General features: G+C 42.7%; 1 protein-coding gene across 2 annotated transcripts in view; it reads right to left on the minus strand.

The window, feature by feature from the left end:
- Window positions 1–1,771: 1,771 nt before the first annotated feature.
- Window positions 1,772–22,436, minus strand: part of LOC115102584 (phosphatidylinositol 3,4,5-trisphosphate-dependent Rac exchanger 1 protein-like) — a 139,119-nt gene continuing 118,454 nt past the window's right edge. Inside the window, exons 32-40 of one of the 2 annotated variants that reach the window (XM_029622685.2) lie at window positions 22,161–22,378; window positions 20,603–20,705; window positions 19,525–19,668; window positions 14,618–14,732; window positions 13,336–13,402; window positions 13,020–13,195; window positions 12,683–12,785; window positions 12,094–12,161; window positions 1,772–11,214 (exon numbers count right to left, since the gene is read on the minus strand). In XM_029622685.2, the coding sequence (XP_029478545.1) occupies window positions 11,172–11,214; window positions 12,094–12,161; window positions 12,683–12,785; window positions 13,020–13,195; window positions 13,336–13,402; window positions 14,618–14,732; window positions 19,525–19,668; window positions 20,603–20,705; window positions 22,161–22,378 (1,037 nt within the window). In that variant the 3' untranslated portion in view covers window positions 1,772–11,171. Of the gene's footprint in view, window positions 11,215–12,093; window positions 12,162–12,682; window positions 12,786–13,019; window positions 13,196–13,335; window positions 13,403–14,617; window positions 14,733–19,524; window positions 19,669–20,602; window positions 20,706–22,160; window positions 22,379–22,436 lie in introns of those variants that run through there. The other variant, XM_065005553.1, reaches the window with a different exon arrangement.

The raw sequence follows: 22,436 nt of genomic DNA on the forward strand, positions 1-22,436 counted from the left end.
CTTTTAAAAATAAATATATAAAAAAATGCAAATAAAGTATGTACAATGATGAGAAATTAGAACAAGTAAATGTTACATGTTGAAATATTTTTCCCTCTACACCGACATACAGTACAGGATTCATTAGCTAATGACTGACATTGGAGCAACGCAAGTTAGACACACTTATTACATGAATTTGACCAAGAGGCAGGATAACTGTATACATTTCTATCAAGGGGTGAACTGGTAAGAGTGCAACATTTGATCAATTGATCACTTAGGGATGTCTTCTAACTTCTAAAGATGCAATTGAATATTTCCTGTTAAAATGACAGCTATGCCAACATCAGAGGCTGTAAAGAGAATTTAAATCTGGGGTGTCTTTTGCAACAAACTGAAGTAAGCTTTTCCTAATTGGACAAGTTCAGGTAGCCCCTTCATGTTTCAAGCTATTCTGTTCCATTTGCTGCCTTATGAACACGACCCTCCAGAACTGGGACCTGACAAGAACTTCTAAATAAAGTAAATAACAACATCAGTGTGGATATGCATCAACCAAAAATCTGTCCATTATTTTTAAAAATACAATATGAATACATTTTTTTTTATAGATTATATATATATTTTTTTTAACATTTAACCTTTATTTAACTAGGCAAGTCAGTGAAAGAACAAATTCTTATTTACAATGATGGCCCAGGAACAGTGAGTTAACTGCCTTGTTCAGGGGCAGAACGACAGATTTGTACCTTGTCAGCTCCAGGGATTCGATCTAGCAACCTTTTGGTTACTGGCCCAACGCGTTAACCACTAGGCTACCTGCCGCCCCAGGTAGCCTATAAAAATATTATCATTAAGCAATAAGGCCCACGGAGTTGTGGTATATGGCCAACATACCACTGCTAAGGGCTTTTCTTACCACGACGCAACACGGAGTGCCTGGACACAGCCCTTAGCCGTGGTATATTGGCCATATACCATAAACCCCAGAGGTGCCTTTATTGCTATTATAAACGGGTTACCAGTTTAGAGCAGTAAAAATAAATGTTTTATCACACCTGTGGTTTACAGTCTGATATACCACGGTTGTCAGCATTCAGGGCTCAAACCACCCAGTTTATAATTTAAATTATAGCATTAACTCTGCTGCCAAAGGCATAGACCATATCCTATTGTCTCTGACAAAGACATTGGTTCCAGTAAGTATGTAAAAGAAAAATAACACAAAATCTTAATGAAAATCATGCTAATATGTTAATGTCAATGATCCCTTTGTTGTCCTCATCCTCGGGCGGTTTACTGTACGTTGTGCTGACACTGCAGAGTGATTAGATTAATCCTTATGCCATTTAAATATTGAAACATTCAGATTTCAAAGCAGCTAGATAGTTACAGCTACATTAAATACAAAATTGCAACAAGGTCTCCGCAAAACATTGGTTTGGTGAGTTGGCTGTCTCAACAGGAGGCAGTCTCCCACTATTAACAATTATATATTAATACTTTAAAAGGCTTCAAATATTCCAACCTTTTGACCAGGCATGCGGATTGGCACACACAAACAGCTCTGAGATTAGACACGGTTACCTTGTTTTTCCCACACTCGGATTAAAAGTTGTCTCCCTCCAGAGGAAATGACAAAGACAAAATCAAAACATGAAAAAAATAGAATAAGGAGGCTGCATGTAATGCTTATCAAGCCAATGCTCTAATACGATCTTTCAAGTTGAATAATGTTTGTTTCAATCTCTAAATATTCTGACCCATTCATAAAATTGACACATAGAAATGGAGTTTTACATGTTTTATTTACCTTGAGTCATTTGAAAAATGTAAGTTTGTTGCAGTTAGGAAAACTGGGTGATTTCTAAATACGTGCTTCAAGTGGATGCTACTATCCAGCCCATCCCAGCCGCACTATCACAGTGCGAATGTAAAGACACTGCTCATCCAAAGTGGTATATTAATGGGGTCCTTTGGAGAAAAATGTCTCTCTCACACACACAAGCAGACGTTTGGTGGCATGCATGTATAACAGGCGTCACTGTGCACACTAGTGTTGCGCCGTAATTGCTAATGTCCCATCCGCAACCACCAGACAATATTTTATGAAGTGAAAATCTGAGGCCCGCACCTGACCCTAACCCGCTAATATAGAAAATGCGCTAAATTTACTGTATTTTGCCATTTATAAATGTGTTATTCAATGCATTTGATAAAATAATATTTTGGGGGGGATACCTAAAGGGGTCCTAAAATTCTAAATCAAATAGCTAGATACCTAAAGGGGTCCTAAAATTCTAAATCAAATAGCTAAATGATATCACCAACTTAAAACAATTCCATATGTTAGCGTAGTACCCCCTCCCACCAATGGCTTAGACTTTTAGAGGTTAATGACATTACCCATGGTGCTTTACTAACAGTATTTCCCCCTTATCCTTCTAATGAGGCTAATTACTTTGGGATCATGGAGACCAGGGGCTAAGAGTGTGTATGTTTCCCATGTCGAGCTGCCCTCCAAATTCGCTACAACACCGCTATTTTGCAGCCCATTATAAACACAGACTAAACCTATAGCGGCTCACTAGACTGAGTACCCATAACCTGTAGGCTAACAGCAGGTTACAGTGGGCAAGTGAAAGTAAATTAGACTATAGTATAACGGAATTATAGGCCTAAACAATGGCTGCAGGATGAGTAAAGCAAGGATTTTACGCAAACGTCTCTGGGAGGAGAGGCAACTCAAGGACCACTCCTGCAAAGTAGCATATAGGTGCTGTTTGAATATATCCATGGATGGATTCTCCCCTTTAAAAAATAAATAAATCATTGGATCAATGATGATAGGCTGCAGAAATAATTACTGATCTGACATGACTTGGTTGGTAGCCGAGAGTAAAATCTCCTTTCACACATCTATCGATGTTGTCTTCAAGGATGGGAGGATATTGAGTGAAAGTTCACGGGAGAAAAGTGTCACAACTGTGGTCAAATGGGGCACATAAAGAGGGCCTGCAGAATTACAGTCGCAGACTAAATGATCACGCAGGCTCCTAAAACGACTCGAGGGGGGAGAGAGAGACATTCGAAAAGGGCAAATTTCATACAGGAAGAGGAAGAGTATAGTGCGGATGTGTTTACTATTCACAATATGGACACTACCTTTACTAAGGTACCTCCGCTTAGACAGTATTTAACTGTACATGGATGTAAAGTGAAGTATGAGATAGTGGCTGTAGTGTAACGTCACAGTCAGAGTAATGCTAGGCTAGGGAAGAAAGCAAAGGTTCCAGAGATAGGTACATGTTTTATCAGTCTGAAAACATATACAGGACAGAAACGTGGACATTGTAGGATCAGCTAAGGTGAATGTTGAATACAAAGGAATAGTCAAAGAGCTACCAGTTGTAGTTGTAGCTGGGTCAGGAACAAACCTGCTGGGGCGAGGGTGGATCACCATGTTGGATGTGGACTGGCATACCATGAATAAGATGCTTGACAGCAAAGATGCTCCACAGGAAGTGTTAAAGAAACATGAGGAAGTGTTCAAGGATGAGTTGGGCAGGTTGAAAGGATTTACAGCAAAGATACATGTATCAAGTGATGCCACACCCCGTTTCTTCAAACCAAGGTAAGTACCATTTGCAATGAAAACTAAGATAGAGGCTGAGTTAGATTGTTGCCAGGACAACAAAATCATGGAACCAGGGAAGTTCTCAGACTGGGCAGCACTGTTAGTCCCAGTGTTAAAACCAGACGGTACAGTGAGATTGTGTGGTAACTATAAAGTAACAGTAAACAGAGTTATCATCACTAGAACAGTACCCCATTCCTAAAATGGAGGACATGTTCACATCCTTAGCTGGAGGAGAAGAATTCATCAAACTAGACTTGAGTCATGCTTACCAGCAAATTGTGCTAGGTGAAGATTCAAAGAAATATGTCACAGTGAACACACACACAAAGGACTATTCACCTAAGCCATGTTACCCTTTGGCGTCAGCTCCAGTCCCACTATCTTCCAGCACACTCTGGAGGAGATTCTACAGGGGATTACCCAGTGTATCTCAATGATATTCTCCTGACAGGAAGAAATGATCAGGACCACATCCGAACACTGGACAGAGTGTTACAGCGACTGGAGGAGGCTGGGCTACGCTTGAAACGGAGAAAGTGCAGCGTCATGGAGAAGGAAGTGACATTCCTAGGACACAGGGTGGACGCTACTGGACAGCATCCAGTGCCAGAGAAAGTAAGGGCGGTGCAGGACGCACCAATGCCCACCAGTCACAGAACTGAAATTGTATCTGGGCCTATTAAACTATTACAATAGGTTTCCGACCGAATCTGTCGACACTATTGGGTCCTATGCAAAAGCTGCTGAGGAAGGACGAGCCATGGTGTTGGGGATCAGAACTACAAAAGGCTTTCAAGCTGTCAAAAGAAATGTTGCAGTCGAGCAGAGTGTTAATGCATTATGATGAAGGAAAATAACTGATACTTTCCTGTGATGCCTCGCCCTACTGGGTAGGGGCAGTATTGTCTCATCGCATGCCGGAGGGGGGAATAGGATTTGTATTACGCACTCTCCCTCCTACAGAGAATAACTATTCACAACTTGATGAGGGATTAGCTATCATATTCGGGTGCAGAAGTTTCATCTACAATGGGAGAGAAAATGTCATGGTAAGTTTCTATATGGCATTGCTTTGGGGATATCTGGTGTGTGTATCTGTTTGACTTTGCCTCCAAGGACCACATTGATTTAACACTTCATTGTATAGTGTAGGCAAAGCTAATCTCCCCCACACTCAACTTTAACTTTTCAAATGAATAAAGGCACATTTGAAAATGTGAAAAAATATATAAAAATCTAAATGTTAGTGTAAAAAAAAAAGTAAATAGAAGAATTGAAAATAGATCTATTATTCAATTTCAACACATTTATCAGATCATTAGACCGGTAAGCATTACAATGACCAAGGAGTTCTTTAAAAAACATGGCATGCCATTGCTCCATTTAATACTGCATGATGTGTAGGCTGGAATGCTTTCAATTCTTGAATACCTGATATTATTGAGGAATACAAATGCTCCTTCCCAATACGATAAATAACTAATGCCTTCATATTGCAGTAATAGCACTTTTTTTTTTTAAAGAGAAATGCCATGGCGACTGACTCATATCCTCAATCTGTCAATCTCAAAAGGGGAGCTCCCATGTCAATGGAAAATGGCTTATATACCACCAATCTACAAGTCAGGGGATAAATCGGATGTGGCCACTACCATCCAGTGTCAATTCTATGCACTCCAAAGTGCTGGAAAGGCTGGTGCGCACACAGGTTGCTAACTATTTCTCACTCATCAGCCTATTTACAGCCTATCAAAGAGGTTTTAGGAAGATACACAGCACATCTACAGCAGCGCAAAAGGTTGTGGAGGACATGACATTGGCTTATAACAGTCAGGCAGTCATTGTAGCAATCTTCTTGGATTTGAAGAAAGCTTTTGACACTGGCCACCAACGCAAGTTCCTGAGGAAGCTTGAGAAACTAGGCTTTGACAGCACTGCAATCAAGTGGTTCACATCATACTTACAGGGGAGAAGTCAGTACACCAAACTGCAAGTCACGCAATCAGCCCAGGTACTTGTGGTGAATGGAGTACCACAAGGGAGTGAGCTTGGACCCCTGCTGTTCTGCATTTACATAAATTACACCCCCCCCCCCCCCCCCATCAGTGCTGGAGAATTGCCATATACATATACAGTGCATTCGGAAAGTATTCAGACCCCTTGACTTTTTTCCACATTTTGTAACATTACAGCCTTATTCTACAATGGATTAAATGTTTTTTTCCCCATCATCAATCTACACACAATACCCCATAATGACAAAGCAAAACAGGTTTTTAGGAATATTTGCAAATGTATTAAACTTCAGACCCTTTACCCAGTTTATTGTCCTGAGTCTTCTTGGGTATGACACTACAAGCTTGGCACACCTATATTTGGGGAGTTACTCGCATTCTTCCAAGCTCTGTCAGGTTGGATGGGGAGTGTTGCAGCACAGCTATTTTCAGGTCTCTCCAGAGATGTTTGATTCAGACTCTGGCTGGGCCACTCAAGGACATTCAATGACATTCTGAAGCCACTTGTGCCTTGTATTGGCTGTGTGCTTAGTGTCGTTGTCCTGTTGGAAGGTGAAACTTCGACCCAGTCCGAGGTCCTGAGCACTCTGGAGCAGGTTTTCATCAAGGAGCTCTCTGTACTTTGCTCTTTCATCTTTCCCTCGATCCTGACCAGTCTCTGAAGAACATCCCCACAGCATGATGCTGCCACCACCATGCTTCACTGTAGGGATAGTGCCAGGTTTCCTCCAGACGTAAAGCTTGGCATTAAGGACAAAGAGTTCAATCTTCGTTTTATCAGACCAGAGAATCTTGTTTCTCATGATCGGCGAGTCCTTCAGGTGCCTTTTGGCAATCTCCAAGCAGGCTGTCATGTGCCTTTTACCTCATGAGGAGTGGCTTCCGGTTGGCCACCCTGCCATAAAGGCCTGATTGGTGGAGTCCTGCAGAGATGGTTGTCCTACTGGAAGGTTCTCCCATCTCCATAGAGGAACTCTGGAGCTCTGTCAGAGAGATACTTGGTCACCATCCTGACCAAGGCCCTTCTCCCCCTTTTGCTAATTTGGCTGGGGGCGGCCAGCTCTAGGAAGAGTCATGGTGGTTCCAACTTTTTCCTTTTAAGAATGATGGAGGCCACTGTGTTCTTGGGGAACTTCACTGCTGCAGACAATTTTTATTACCCTTCCCAAATGAATCTAATTGGTCACACACATTTTTAGCAGATAATGTGAGTGTAGCGAAATGCTTGTGCTTCTATTCTGACAGTGCAGTACTATCTAACAAATTCACAATGACTACCTTATATACACAATGTAAGGGGATGGAATAAGAATATGTACATATAAATATATAGATGCAGGATGCCCGTGCGGCATAGGCTAAATATAAAATACAGTATATATATATGAGATGAGTAACATAGGATATGTAAACATGATTAAAGTGCCATTATTTAAAGTGACTAGTGATACCATTATTAAATCCATTTGTTAAAGTGGCCAGTGATTTGAGTCTGTATGTTGGCAGCAGCCTCTATATGTTAGTGATGGCTGTTTAACAGTCTGATGGCCTTGAGATAGAAGCTGTTTTTCAATCTCTCGGTCCCAGCTTTGATGCAACTGTACTGACCTCACCTTCTGGATGATAGCGGGGTGAACAGGCAGTGGCTCGGGTGGTTGTTGTCCTTGATGATCTTTTTGTCCTTCCTGTGAGATCGGGTGCTGTAGGGATCCTGGAAAGCAGGTAGTTTCCCCCCGGTGATGTGTTGTGCAGACCACACCAACCTCTGAAGAGCCTTGCGGTTGAGGGCGGTGCAGTTGCTGTACCAGCCTGTGATACAGCCCAACAAGATGCTCTCGATTGTGAATCTGTAGAAGTTTGTGAGGGTTTTAGGTGACAAGCCACATTTCTTCAGCCTCCTGAGTTTGAAGAGGCACTGTTGCACCTTTTTCACCACACTGTCTGTGTGGGTGGACCATTTCAGGTTTGTCCGTGATGTGTATGCTGAGAAAAAAAAAAAGAAAAAACGTTCCACCTTCTCCACTACTGTCCCGTCGATGTGGATAGGTGGATGTCCCCTCTGCTGTTTCCTGAAGTCAACGATCATCTCCTTTTGTTTTGTTGACGTTAAGTGAGGTTATTTTCTGGACACCACACTCCGAGGGCCCTCACCTCCTCCCTGTAGGCTGTCTCATCATTGACACTGTAGTGTCGTCTGTAAACTTGATGATTGAGTTGAAGGCGTGCATGGCCACACAGTCATGGGTAAACAGGGAGTACAGGAGAGGGCTGAGAACGCACCCTTGTGGGACCCCAGTGGTGAGGATCAGCGTGGTGGAGATGTTGTTTCCTACCTTCACTACCTGGGGGCGGCCCGTCAGAAAGTCCAGGACCCAGTCGCAAAGGGCGGGGTCGAGACCCAGGGTCTCAAACTTAATGATAAGTTTGGAGGGTACTATGGTGTTGAATGCTGAGCTGGTGTTGAATGCTGAGCTGCAGTCAATGAACAGCATTCTTACATAGATATTCCTCTTGTCCAGATGGGATAGGGCCGCGTGCAGTGTGATGGCGATTGCATTGTCTGTGGACCTATTGGGGCAGTAAGCAAATTGGAGTGGGTCTAGGGTATCATGTAGGGTGGAGGTGTTATGATCCTTGACTAGTCTCTCAAAGCACTTCGTGATGACAGAAGTGAGTGCTATGGGGCGATTAGTCATTTAGTTCAGTTACCTTAGCTTTCTTGGGAACAGGAACAATGCTGGCCATCTTGAAGCATGTGGGGACAGCAGACTGGGATAGGGATTGATTGAATATGTCCGTAAACACACCAGCCAGCTGGTCTGCACATGCTCTGAGGACGTGTCTAGGGATGCCGTCTGTGCAGGGATGCCGTCTGGGCTGGCAGCCTTGCGAGGGTTAACACGTTTAAATGTTTTACTTACGTCGGCCACGTTGAAGGAGAGCCCATGGTCTTTGGGAGCTACATACGTCTCGTGTCTGAGCCGTTTAATTGCGACTACACCTTGTCCCGGCATTTCGTTTGTTTGATTGCCTTGCCAAGGGAATAACTACACGGTTTATATTCAGCCATATTCCCAGACCTCTTTTCATGGTTAAATGTGGTGGTTTGCGCTTTCAGTTTTGTACGAATGCCGCCATCCATCCACAGTTTCTGGTTAGAGTAGGTTTTAATAGTCACAGTGGGTACAACACCTCCAATGCACTTCTTTATAAACTCACTCACCGAGTCAGCCTATACGTTGATGTTATTGTCTGAGGCTACCCGGAACATATCCCATTCCACGTGATCAAAGCAATCTTGAAGCATGGAATCTGATTGGTCAGACCAGCGTTGGATAGACAGACCTAAGCACGGATGCAACCTGCTTTAGTTTCTGCCAATAAGAGGGGAGCAACAAGATGGAGTCATGGTCAGATTTGCCGAAGGGAGGGCGGGGTAGGGCCTTGTACGCATCGCGGAAGTTAGAGTAGCAGTGGTCCAATGTTTTGCTCGAGGAGCTGCAACAATCAATGTTCTGGTAGAATTTCGGTAACCTTCTCAAATTAGCTTTGTTAAAATCCCCAGCTACAATAAATGCAGCCGTAGTATATGGTTTCCAGTTTACATAGAGTCCAGTGAAGTTCTTTCAGGGCCGTCGAGGTATCTGCTTGGGGGGAGACTATAATCAAAGACTATAATCAAAGAGAATTCTCTTGGAAGATAATGGGGTCGGCTTTTCATTGTAAGGAATTCTAGGTCAGAGTAATACGCTCGGAAACGGTGGATGGTGTGCTCACCTTTTAAGTCTGACCAGGAGCCCGCTCTGTTTGCCTCTCCTGCGGCGATGACGTTGTTTTGGGTCGGCCTCTGGGATTAGAACCAATGTCTAGGGTGGAGGTCCAAACAAAGGATCTACTTCGGGAAAGTCGTATTCCTGGTCGTAATGTTGGCAAGTTGACGTCGCTCTTATATCTAATAGTTCTTCCCAGCTGTATGTAATAACACTTAAGATTTTCTGGGCTAACAATGTAAGAAATAATACATAAACGAATTACTGCATAGTTTCCTAAGGACAAAGAAGGGGACCATCTGTCGGCACCATCTTGCTCTTTTCTCAGATCTGTGCCGACCCAACCCTGTCTCGGAGATCTATGGACAATTCCTTCGACCTCATGGCTTGGTTTTTGCTCTGACATGCACTGTCAACTGTGCGACCTTCTTATAGGCAGGTGTGTGGCTTTCCAAATTATGTCCAATTAATTGAACTTACCACAGGTGGACTCCAATCAAGTTATAGAAAACATCTCAAGGATGAACAATGGAAACAGGATGCACCTGAGCTCAATTTTGAGTCTCATAGCAAAGGGTCTGAATACTTATGTCAATAAGGTATGTTTTTTATTTTTATTTTTATACATGTCTAAAAAAACATTTGCTTTTTCATTATGGGGTATGTAGATTGATGAGGCAAAAAATATTTAATCCATTTTAGAATAAGGTCAAGGGGTCTGAATACTTTCAGAATGTACTGTATATGCAGATTACACAGTCCTTTACTACTCAGCAAATACCACAAGGGAGAGTGAGGAGTCAGTGTCAAACGACATCAAGAGGGCAGCAGCTTGGTTTGCTGACAACAAGCTCTCCCTACACCCTCAGAAAACCAAGGCAATGCTGTTTGGCAACCCACAAAAGCTGAGATACACAGGTAAAAGTACCACAATAACAGATGGACAAAACACTTATGAACACGCCAGCCTGGCCCCAGGGAAACTACTGTCTGGGCTAAAAAGAGCAAGGGACTTTGTTTCCAAGGACATCATTCTGACAATTTACCACACCATAACAACTCACCTGGACTACTGTGCCACAGTATCGCTTCCCACCCTACATTAGGACAATAAGACAGGTCTTAACCGGCTACAGCGTATCATCAACAGGGCTGCTGGTATCATGACCGGGCATTCACGGAGGGAACACATAAAAACAGAGTTTCTTCTGTAAAAAGCTGCAATCGAACCACTGACAGAGTCACGATCCATTACAACACCCCAGTGACTGTTTTCAACGACACACAGCACAGACTGCCTGAACACATGTCAGACCTGTTCAGGTGGGAGTCTCCACCCATCCTCCGGGGGCACACCAGAGCAGCAGTCAAAGCCTCTGACCAATGGGACCCACATCTACTGGCACAACCATTAGTGAAAAATATGGCCTTTCAAGGCAGTCTGCAGTCTCCATTGCTCTGGAACAAGCTTGACTGATCCACACGACAGCTAGCTAGCATGCCCGCCTTCAAAAGAGCAGTACACATAGCTGTAATGTGAGCATTGTTTTGTATGTATGCTACCGCGTATGATGTGTGTGCTTCTGTGCATGCGGTGATTTTTGATGTGCTTTTGTATGTATGCCAATGGGTATGCTGTATATGTTTTTATTGATTCTATGGAACCGAGGACTCCCTGGAAAACACTGACAATTGTTACTGAGTGGAGCATCTTGGCTAAATAAATGAGCAGAGCGGAATAAAAACACAGCGATGCTTAGTCTCTTATAGATCTCCGTCTTCGGGTGGCAGACACAACTTGAAGAGCCTGTGGGAAGTAAAAATGGTTGAACATTATTTGAAGATCTGATATTTGTGTAGCCTGGTTCCAGATGTGTTTGTGCCATCTTGCAGAATCCCACAGCATGAAAGGATTTGAAACCAGGCTAGTACTGTGTAACTAAAGCTTTGTTCACACTGCAGGCCTTAATGCTCAAATCAATTTTGTTTTTCAAATCCGTTTTGGAATACTGACTGTCCAAACAGCAAGTTACAAGTGACCAGCAGTCCTGACATGGCTACGCTAGTTGTCATAGTAATGACAGGTGTGTGTGTAATGGTGTAGGTTGATTGGTGCTCGTGCTTGCTATCACCCAGAAGTTATGTAGTAGGCGAAGGTGACAACAATGCCTGCCATGGACGTTTCCCAGTTACTTTCAATGTTCAAAATCATAGTGGAAGAATACCTTTAAAGCCTCAAAAGGACAAGATGATCCAACTTTCAAAACAAGTCCTTTTTGCCTATTAACAGCAGTTACTTCGCTAGCTAGGTAACGGTTTAGCTTTCTAAAATGTTCACTAATTTGTTTGTGAACAATTAACAAACTGGTTAGCTACCATATGTACTTGTCAAACTGTCAACAGAGTAGCAAGCAAGCGAAGATATGCAAAATAACAGTCTAAAAACCACTTGAGGGCAAACAAAGCAGATTTGACCATTTCACACCACCGACTACGGTTTGAAATGTGGCTTGAACTATCCGATTCCATGTGCTTTTTGACTGTTCAGACTACAGAAAAATGAACAGATTCGAATCAGACATGCAAAGAAATTGGATTCGAGTCACTTCGACCTGGCAATGTGAACAAGGCTCGACCTGGCAATGTGAACAAGGCTTGAGATTGAACGCATTCCTATTGTCTATACCTTGGGGCTGCGGGCGGCATCTGGTCCATCACTTTGAGGTTTTTAGCCGAGATCTCTACCCTGGTGCCCTATCAGAGAGAAGAGAGAGGGTTACACAATGTTTACATATTTAGACTGACAAGTGCCCACAGGGTAGCAGCTACTGCACCCAAATCTGCTGCTCAGAAAGTGTACTCAAAGTTATATTTCTACCTAATGTCTTTACGTTGAGAGCGACCCACACCTATCGGGGAAAGGCTACATTCACCCATCCCACTGCATCGTTGTCCTGATGGTACTGTATAGTATGCAGTGAATGTCTTAGAATTCAGCTCAAAGCCCATGTTCAAAGTACAGTAGATTATTGTTTGTCAGTAAAGTACTTTTTTTAGTAATGCTAAATTATACAATAGGTGGAAGTTGCTTCCTTTCATATTCCGTTTTCATTTTTGAGCCACTGGTCATTAAATATTAGCAAGGGGATAGAGAGAGATGTGGGCTGTATTCATTAGTCACCTTCGCTAAATGTTTTGCTACGGTGTACCATAATGAATATGACCCAGAACTTAAATCTGTTGCTAGGCATGTAAAAAGGGTGTAGTTAGGGCACCTGTTTGCGCATGATGTCCATGGTCTGCATGATGCAGCGGGGCATGAGGCCGTGGTTCCGCGCCAGGATCATAGCCTGATCAAGGGTCACGCTCAGGGTGCACCTGCTCAACACAAAGGTCAGAATTCAGCAGGTCAAAGGTGTTTTGACTGTGTTAGTGATTACCTAATGGCAAGGAGTTGAAAACACACTGTTTTAAAGGGGTAAGGCATACTGTACGTAGTGCATGTCTAAGTACTACACCTGACATAGCAACACATAGATGTGCATGAGTGTTTGCTCCAGCTGACGCTAACTGGCAGTACTATCACATCACTTTCAAGGTCATACGACAGACCTTTGCATGCCAGTAGCACACATGGTGATGTGGCAGGCGCCCAGGCGGTTGCACAGCTCGGAGGACACACACAGGACGCTGACGCCAGAGGGGTGGCCTGCGGCATTGGGATGCACGTTGACATATGACTGCATCAGACGACACAGGTCATCCAGAGTGTTGAGGGGTCTGAGGAGCTGGGTAGGAGAGGGGGGACAGAAGACAGGGGATTTAGGGGTAAAGACTATTAAAATAAGTACTCTAACTTTCCTTTCCTGTCAAAAGTACTGCCCCTGAGCTTGTTTGTAAACAAAGAGTAGTTTTGATTTCTGTTTACCTGGTCTATCTTCTTAGCTGTGGTGTTGGAGTCGGTGGGAAGATTTGACTTCTCCAGGTAAAAAGCCCTGTAAGAACACAGTAAAGGGTTATAATAATTAATAATAATAATAATAACAGTTGTCGTTATTATATTTGCCCTATTTCACACATGTACACGTGTTTGTTAATACATATGTATGAATTAGAAATGTGTGTTTTGCATATCTCACTCTCCCTGAGAAACCCTCGGAGTGTGGTCACGGCCAGGTTCTACCATTTTCGATGGTGACCCAGGAGCAATTAGGGTTAAGAGCTTTGCTCAAGTCATCATTCAATATGACTGCTATTGAACAATTAATGAATCCATTGATATTCTCAATTTTCTCTATTTCCTGTAAAAACTTCACATCAACAAACGTCATCCACCTTCTAAAGCTAATACAGTAGTCAAACTAATCAGCAAAAGATACCCCTTTATGCAAGTGGGAAGTACAACACAGTGGGTACCACACCACAGTGGGTACCTCAACACAGTGGGTACCTCAACACAGTGGGTACCACAACACAGTGGGTACCACAACACAGTGGGTAGTACAACACAGTGGGTAGTACAACACAGTGGGTAATACAACACAGTGGGTAATACAACACAGTGGATACCTCAACACAGTGGATACCTCAACACAGTGGATACCTCAACACAGTGGATACCTCAACACAGTGGGTAATACAACACAGTGGGTAATACAACACAGTGGGTAATACAACACAGTGGGTAATACAACACAGTGGGTACCTCAACACAGTGGGTACCTCAACACAGTGGATACCTCAACACAGTGGGTACCTCAACACAGTGGGTACCACAACACAGTGGGTACCACAACACAGTGGGTACCACAACACAGTGGGTAGCACAACACAGTGGGTAGTACAACACAGTGGGTAGTACAACACAGTGGGTAGTACAACACAGTGGGTAGTACAACACAGTGGGTACCACAACACAGTGGATACCTCAACACAGTGGGTAATACAACACAGTGGGTAATACAACACAGTGGGTAATACAACACAGTGGGTACCTCAACACAGTGGGTACCTCAACACAGTGGGTACCTCAACACAGTGGGTACCTCAACACAGTGGGTACCTCAACACAGTGGGTACCTCAACACAGTGGGTACCTCAACACAGTGGGTACCTCAACACAGTGGGTAATACAACACCGTGGGTAGTAGAACACAGTGGGTAGTACAACACATACTGTATAACACAATAGAAAGTGTGTGGGTTGCTACCTGAGTTTTCGGTAGTAGGCTTTGACCCTTTCCAGTGCGACGGCGTTGGTGCGTTGCTGGAACTCTTCTATGGACACGTAGTCCTGCTCGGACATTCCCTCTGGCCTCTCCAGGGCTGACCCAGGAACAGATATAACACAGTAAAAATGCAGCACATGCAGGCAAACACAGATACATACACAGAAAAGCACACACACGATAGGAAGACACATAAATATACAGTACATACACGCACCTAGACAGACAGACACATTGCTAATATTATTTTATAATGGATAAAATGTACAAGTTTATACTCTGACAGCTGAATAAGACCATTGAACACAAAACTGTATTCAATACAAGTGGCCTGTAGGTGGCGGCGACACCCAATTTAGACCTAGTTGTCCAGGTCTCCGACTGCAGAATAGTATTACATTACAGGCTTGCGCTTTGCAGCCACTGAACAATGTGAGCCTCCCTGTAGGGTTACTGTCCCAATTGGCACATGTGGATAGAAAATGAATGGTTCCCTAGCACAGAGAGTCCAGCATAATTCCAGCCATTTATATGGACCCAACAAAGGTCGAAAGGACACTGCAGTGAAATAATAGCGAAGAGGAAGTAGATAAGTAGGCACAGAATACATTTCCTGGTTTTACGTCATAGTACGTTATTCAAATGGTAGTTATGACACCGTAAATGGCAATTACATAAGAAATACCCCAACATTAGTATTTTGTTTGTGACTATAGGAACTTTCACGCTTGCATTGTAACTAGAACATGACATGTAAGCATCTAACCCGCGACCTGCAACACACGCGATGCAGTGCTGTCGTTCAGGCAACAGATGATCCACTGTCAGCCACTGACTTGTCATTTCCACTTGGGGCGGCAGGGTAGCCTAGTGGTTAGAGCATTGGACTAGTAAACGAAAGGTTGCAAGTTCAAATCCCCGAGCTGACAAGGTACAAAATCTGTTGTTCTGCCCCTGAACAGGCAGTTAACCCACTGTTCCTAGGCTGTCATTGAAAATAAGAATTTGTTCTCAACTGACTTGCATAGTAAAATAAAAAATAATTAAAAAAACTCACCGCTGTCATCAAATGGACTCATGCTACCCACAAGTTCTGACTGAGCTCAATTGTCATGAAACGCATATACAGCGATGAGTTTCTCTCTCTTAAAATACAAACTTATAATGAGGAGCACCCACAATGGTGTTTTGTGTGTGGAAGTGCTTAGTAATGAGACTCGCATAAAGAAGAAATTAATAAAATGACAGGTCCTGACCAAACATCCACAGCATGATGGTAAACCCAGGGAGGTCTTTCAGAACAGGGCAGCATGCTTCAGGAAACAGTGCTTCAACAGTGGAAAAGTAAGTCAGCTAGCAAGGCACTGTTGTCATTTTTTAACCGGTGATGATCAACAGTAATAAGGGAGTACGAACTAACTAACTCTTATAGTGGTAGGTGTGAATTTCTCTTTCAAACAACAGATAATAGCTAACATTTGCCAAAGCAAGCTAGCTAGCTACTGATGGTGCAACCCTAAGTAATAGTACATCTTACTGTAGAAATGACCAGGCCTACTGTACATCTTACTGTAGAAATGACCAGGCCTACTGTACATCTTACTGTAGAAATGACCAGGCCTACTGTACATCTTACTGTAGAAATGACCAGGCCTACTGTACATCTTACTATAGAAATGATCAGGCCTACTGTACATATTACTGTATAAATTATTGTTGAAAACTAGGTTGGAACTGCTTCTGTTAAAATACAATAATAATTGTTATTCTGAACTGGAATAAACTGATTGAAGCAAGATGCTTTTTGAGGTAAACCCACTCACAGTTCTGGGTTGCTCATCTACAGCAGGAAGCGGTCTCCTGCCTGACTGAGAAAGCAGTAGATGTTCTGGTCCAGTTTGGCACCACATACCTATGTGAGTCAGGGTTCTCAACTCTGACGTACTTAAAAATCAAGTACAGAAACAGTTTCAAGGCTGAGCATGAAGTCAGTGTTGTTACTAACAGAGGCCAGAATAGACATGCTCTCATTAGGACTGTGTGTGTTTTCTGGTCTACATCTGTGTGATGTAATCAATCTGTTTATTCCAGTTCAGAATTACAATTATTTATTGTATTTTAATAGCAACAGATCCAACCTAGACAGATATGTAAGAGTGTTTTAATGGGGGAAAATAAACATTCATACAGTTGAAGTCAGAAGTTTACATACACCTTAGCCAAATACATTTGAACTCTAGTTCAAATGTAATCCTAGTAAAATATTCCCTCTCTTAGGTCAGTTAGGATCACCACTTTATTTTAAGAATGTGAAATGTAAGAATAATAGTAGAGATATATTTCAGCTTTTATTTATTTCATCACATTCCCAGTGGGTCAGAAGTTTACATACACTCAATTAGTATTTGGTAGCATTGCCTTTAAATTGTTTAACTTGGGTCGGGTAGCCTTCCACAAGCTTCCCACAATAAGTTGGGTGAATTTTGGCCCATTCCTCCTGACAGAGCTGGTGTAACTAAATCAGGTTTGTAGGCCTCCTTGCTTGCACACGCCTTTTCAGTTCTGCCCACAAATGTTCTATAGGATTGAGGTCAGGTCTTTGTGATGGCCACTCCAATACCTTGACTTTGTTGTCCTTAAGCCATTTAGCACAACTTGAAGTATGCTTGGGGTCATTGTGCATTTGGAAGACCCATTTGCGACCAAGCTTTAACTTCCTGACTGATGTCTTGAGATGTTCTATTTTGTGAAGTGCACCAGTCCCTCCTGCAGCAAAGCACCCCCACAACATGATGCTGCCACCCCTGTGCTTCACGTTTGGGATGGTGTTCTTTGGCTTGCAAGCGTCCCCCTTTTTCCTCCAAACATAACGATGGTCATTATGGCCAAACAGTTCTATACTTGTTTCATCAGACCAGAAGACATTTCTCCAAAAAGTACGATCTTTGTACCCATGTGCAGTTGCAAACCGTAGTCTGGCTTTTTATGGCTGTTTTGGAGCAGTGACTTCTTCCTTGCTGAGCGGTCTTTCAGGTCGATATAGGACTCGCTTTACTGTGGATATAGATACTTTTGTACCTGTTTCCTCCAGCATCTTCACAAGGTCCTTTGCTGCTGTTCTGGGATTGATTTGCACTTTTCACACCAACGTACATTCATCTCTAGGAGACAGAACGCATCTCCTTCCTGAGCGGTATGATGGCTGCGTGGTCCCATGGTGTTTATACTTGCGTACTATTGTTTGTACAGATGAATGCAGTACTTTCAGGTGTTCGGAAATTGCTCCCAAGGATGAACCAGACTTGTGGAGGTCTACAACTTATTTTCCTGAGGTCTTGGATGATTTCTTTTTGATTTTCCCATGATATCAAGCAAAAAGGCACTGAGTTTGAAGGTAGGCCTTGAAAAACATCCACAGGTACACCTCCAATTGACTCAAATGATGTCAATTAGCCGATCAGAAGCTTCTAAAGCCATGACATCATTTTCTGGAATTTTCCAAGCTGTTTAAAGGCACAGTCAACTTAGTGTATGTAAACTTCTGACCCACTGGAATTGTGATACAGTGATTTATAAGTTAAATAATCTGTCTGTAAACAATTGTTGGAAAAATGACTTGTGTCATGCACAAAGTAGATGTCCTAACCGACTTGGCAAAACTATAGTTTGTTAACAAGAAATTTGTGGAGTGATTGTAAATAATGTTTTAATGACTCCAACAAAAGTGTATGTAAACTTCTGACTTCAACTGTAGATATGGATATTTAATTTCATTGTTATTTGTTTTTGTCTATATTGCATTTGTTTTAGGCATAAGGGCAATGAAATGTAGCGATATTTATGTATAGTTGCATGTTTTCCTAAGCTTGGGTCCCAGGAAAAACATAACTTCTCATTTGGGTCCCAGGCTGAAAAAGTTTAAGAACCCCTGATCTAATCAGTAAGGAGAAAGCGATTTAGAGCTACTGAGTAAAAGACCTCTGTTGAACTTGATTATTATAGACACGTGGCCTGCATCCCAAATGGCACACTACTCCCTAAATAATTACATTCCTTTTGGCCACTAAATAGGGAGCCATTTGGGTCCCACACATGGTCAGTGTAGACAACCTATTCCCTATATAGTACATTCTTATTTAGTATGTATTATAGTATTAGGGAATATTAGGGAATAGGGTGCCTGGCATGACTTATCCAGGCTAATGTTATAGGTAAATGTAAATGTTCTATACATCTAATTGCTACTGTCTCTTTAAAACTGTGTACATATTTAAGATTATAGCAAATTGTTAGGCATTATAAACTGTGTGGTTTGAGCCCTGAATGCTGATTGGCTGAGAGCTGTGCTATATCAGACCGCATACCACGGGTATGACAAAACATGTATTTTTACTCTTCTAATTACATTGCTAACCAGTTTATAATAGCAATAAGGCCCCTTGGGGGGTTGTGGTATATGGCCAATATACCACCGCTAAGGGCTGTATCCAAGCACTCCGCTTTGCATCGTGCTTAAGAACAGCCCTTAGCCCTGTTATATTGGCCATATACCACACCCCCTCGGGCCTCATTGCTTAATTATACTTCTGCATTGTGAAAGTCTGTATCTATGGAGCTGCAACATATTTCCTGAAGGTGCCTCTAGTGCATTTCATAATATTCAATCCAATGCCATTTGACTCGAATCCAATTCAATTCATTAAACTGTGATTCAATGAGGTTTTGATGACCACCGCCTGGGCTCTAATTCAGCCAACTTTGTTTTGATGATAATTCAAATCAACTCAATTGAATTCAGCTAACTTTGATTTGATGATAATTCAAATTGACTCGACTCAAACGGAGTTCAGCAAAATTTTAGTCTAGCGGGCTGTTCTCTTTCTACTCACCGCTGGTGAAGAGTACAGTGTGCAGTTTGAGGCTGCCCCCATTCTGCAGGCGTGTGGGGAGCTCACTGAAGTGGCAGCTGTCCAGGTACATGGTGACCCTCAGGGCCTGCCGGGTGCCCTCCACGTGGTAACACACCGGCGTGTCTGGGGGAAAAAACCCACACGCTTCACAGAAATCCGCTGAGCTTTCACATTTGACCCCAAGGGGAGGTTAGTTATGGGGGTATTTTTCCCTTCAATTACCCATTGGCTTACTGATTGGCCTTATTGGCCTTACATTTACATTTGAGTCATTTAGCAGACACTCCTACATAGAGCAACTTAGAGTTAGAGTAGCCATCTTAAGCTAGGTGAGACAACCACATCACAGTCATAGTAAGTATATTTTCCTCAAATACAGCACTATTGGTTACTTCGTGTAAACTTGTTCATAGCTATCTATTACTATGTTGCATATGACAATATCGGTATTCAGTGTACTAAACTCTGCAACAGATAAATATATTACTTAATCACCCCTAGGAACAACAACTCCTGTGAGGTTAGCAGACCTTCTGAAGACCATCCACCTGTAATCCTTTGGGATTGGGTTTTAGACTTTCATGGAATCCTCCGCCTTCATAATGTTTACAAATGGCTCTACTAAACCGAGAGTTCAGGGGGGTTACTGAACAGGCTTTTATCAAATCAATACTGTCAGATGAGCTTAACGCCTCCACAAACTGTCTGCCTAAGCAACGGCCGCTACGATGTGCTGGTGCTAGTTAGCTAGACCGCGCCATACTGCTAAACTGGGCCCATTTTCCAAAGAGGTATTTTGTATTATGCGTGTGTGTTATGCTTACTGTTGAGCAGTAACCTAGAATAGTACCTCCGTATTTTATCCGTGGCTTTCTCCCCGTAAATGGGAAATGCATCTGATGTGTTTAACACAGCAATCTCGGCTAACCATATTACAGTTAGTGAAAAGGGACATGTTGGGGATGCACATGTCGTGTGTGTCTTCCTCCACCATGCGTAAACACAAGTCACAACTCTTTAAACTGGCCACCATTGCTATGGGAAAGGGTCTACTTACTTACAACCAGGCATTCATCTTCCAGCTGGCGGAAGAACACGGTGACTTTGTCCAGGTCCAACAGGGCTGCCTGGGTATCCTCCAGCATTGTCCTCTCCTCCTTCTACACAGCAGACACAAAGCTCAGCTAACAGGCCAGGGACCATATTCAGAAAGCGTCTCAGAGTAGGAGTGCAGAGCTGGAATCAGTTTAGCCTTTTAGATCAAAATGAATAAGATTATATGGACCGAAGGGACCTGATCCTAGATTAGCACTCATATTCCGAGGCTAATACTGAATATGTGACTCGTTTCAGGAAACTAGGCATATGTCACACGTCACTACTTCACAGGAGAGGCATTTGAACACAAACATATATTTTTATTAAAATGTGTTTTTTTTTACAGAAATGCCTTCTGGAACATGTGAATGTTCATGTGCATTAATAACAAACTTCTATGCCATCTATAAATCAAATTGTTAAATTACGAGCCTAGTTGGTTTAGCTACAGAAATAGGCAGGGCCTTCCTGCTAGCCATGATTGGCTGAGATAATGGATGGGATGGACATGCCAGGATATGAGTTTGGATTGGTAGCATGCATGAGCAGCTGTCAATAACATGAGCTGCTCAGTATGTGTAGGTAATCCTTTCAAACATGGCTTAAAAAAATAATAATCACAAAGTACTGCAAAAGTGTTGCTAATGCTCTCCACTTTCTGGAGGACGATCATGCCATGCTGACTCTGACTCTGAAAATAAATCAGACAATGAGAAAATTCCTGATTTAGGTAAAAAAAATAACATTTTCATTGATCCCAGACAATGAAAACAGCGATCAACAGTGTTCTTGTAACAGAAGAAGTTGATGGAGTTTTGACATCTGTGGAATGCTCTGTGGAAACAGAGTATGATATCTAAGGAGATGGAGAAAAATCTGGCGTTTGTTTGCAAATATGTGGAGAAAATCAAAAAGGGAACACATACAACACTTGTTTATACAACACTTGTTGTATAAAACTCCTGTCTCCGGATTACATCTTCAAACTAAGGGCAACCATGGCATCCATGACAGAGAGGGAGAAGTGTTCATCCATGTACATGGGTAAGATAGTCTAGCTAACGTTAGCTGGCTGGCTCGCCAGCTAACATTACGTGTATGACCTGTATAGTAATACTATTAGTATCTCAGAAAGCCATTTGCATTGCTAGTGATAGCTAGCTAGCTAACTTTAGACTAACATTGAACCTAGTTGGTTAGCTTTAGCTACCTGCAGATTCATGCATGGTAGTAACGTTATGAGTTGGATTATGGTTCAATGTTTAGCTAGCTAGCTACATGTCTAAACAAAATACTTACTGGTCTAACTAAATCAAGCTCAAGTTAAGTATTTGACTCCGGTCTGCTGAGTCGAAAGGGAAATAAATCATACAGCATTAATGTTTAACGTGTTCTCTTAATAATCAGAGCCTATTCATTCTGATGCGTGTTCTTTTACAGTATTTGGTTATATTTAACAGTCTTTGGCTATTCTTCAATGTATCCAGATATTCTTCCACCACAGTACCGGCTCTTACCACGTGGGGTGCCAGCGTTGCCTGGAAGTTGAGCAGCACGCCGATGGCGGCCGCCTGCTCCAGCCACTTACGGCTCGTGTCCTTGCAGTCTTCCTCGTACTCGCCAGCGTTGTTGAAGTGTGCCCGCAGCGCCGCCAGGAGCTGCTCGGCCAGTGTGCACACAGCGCTCACCGCACTCTGGCAGAAGATCACGTCCCGCTGCAGCTGCAGAGCCGTGTCTGGGGCCGAGAGGAGTGGAAGAGAGGGGTAAAATACTTGTCTGTTAATTGTCGGTTT

This window comes from Oncorhynchus nerka, linkage group LG20 (assembly GCF_034236695.1).
Source record: "Oncorhynchus nerka isolate Pitt River linkage group LG20, Oner_Uvic_2.0, whole genome shotgun sequence".
In the NCBI taxonomy this organism is placed as follows: domain Eukaryota; kingdom Metazoa; phylum Chordata; class Actinopteri; order Salmoniformes; family Salmonidae; genus Oncorhynchus; species Oncorhynchus nerka.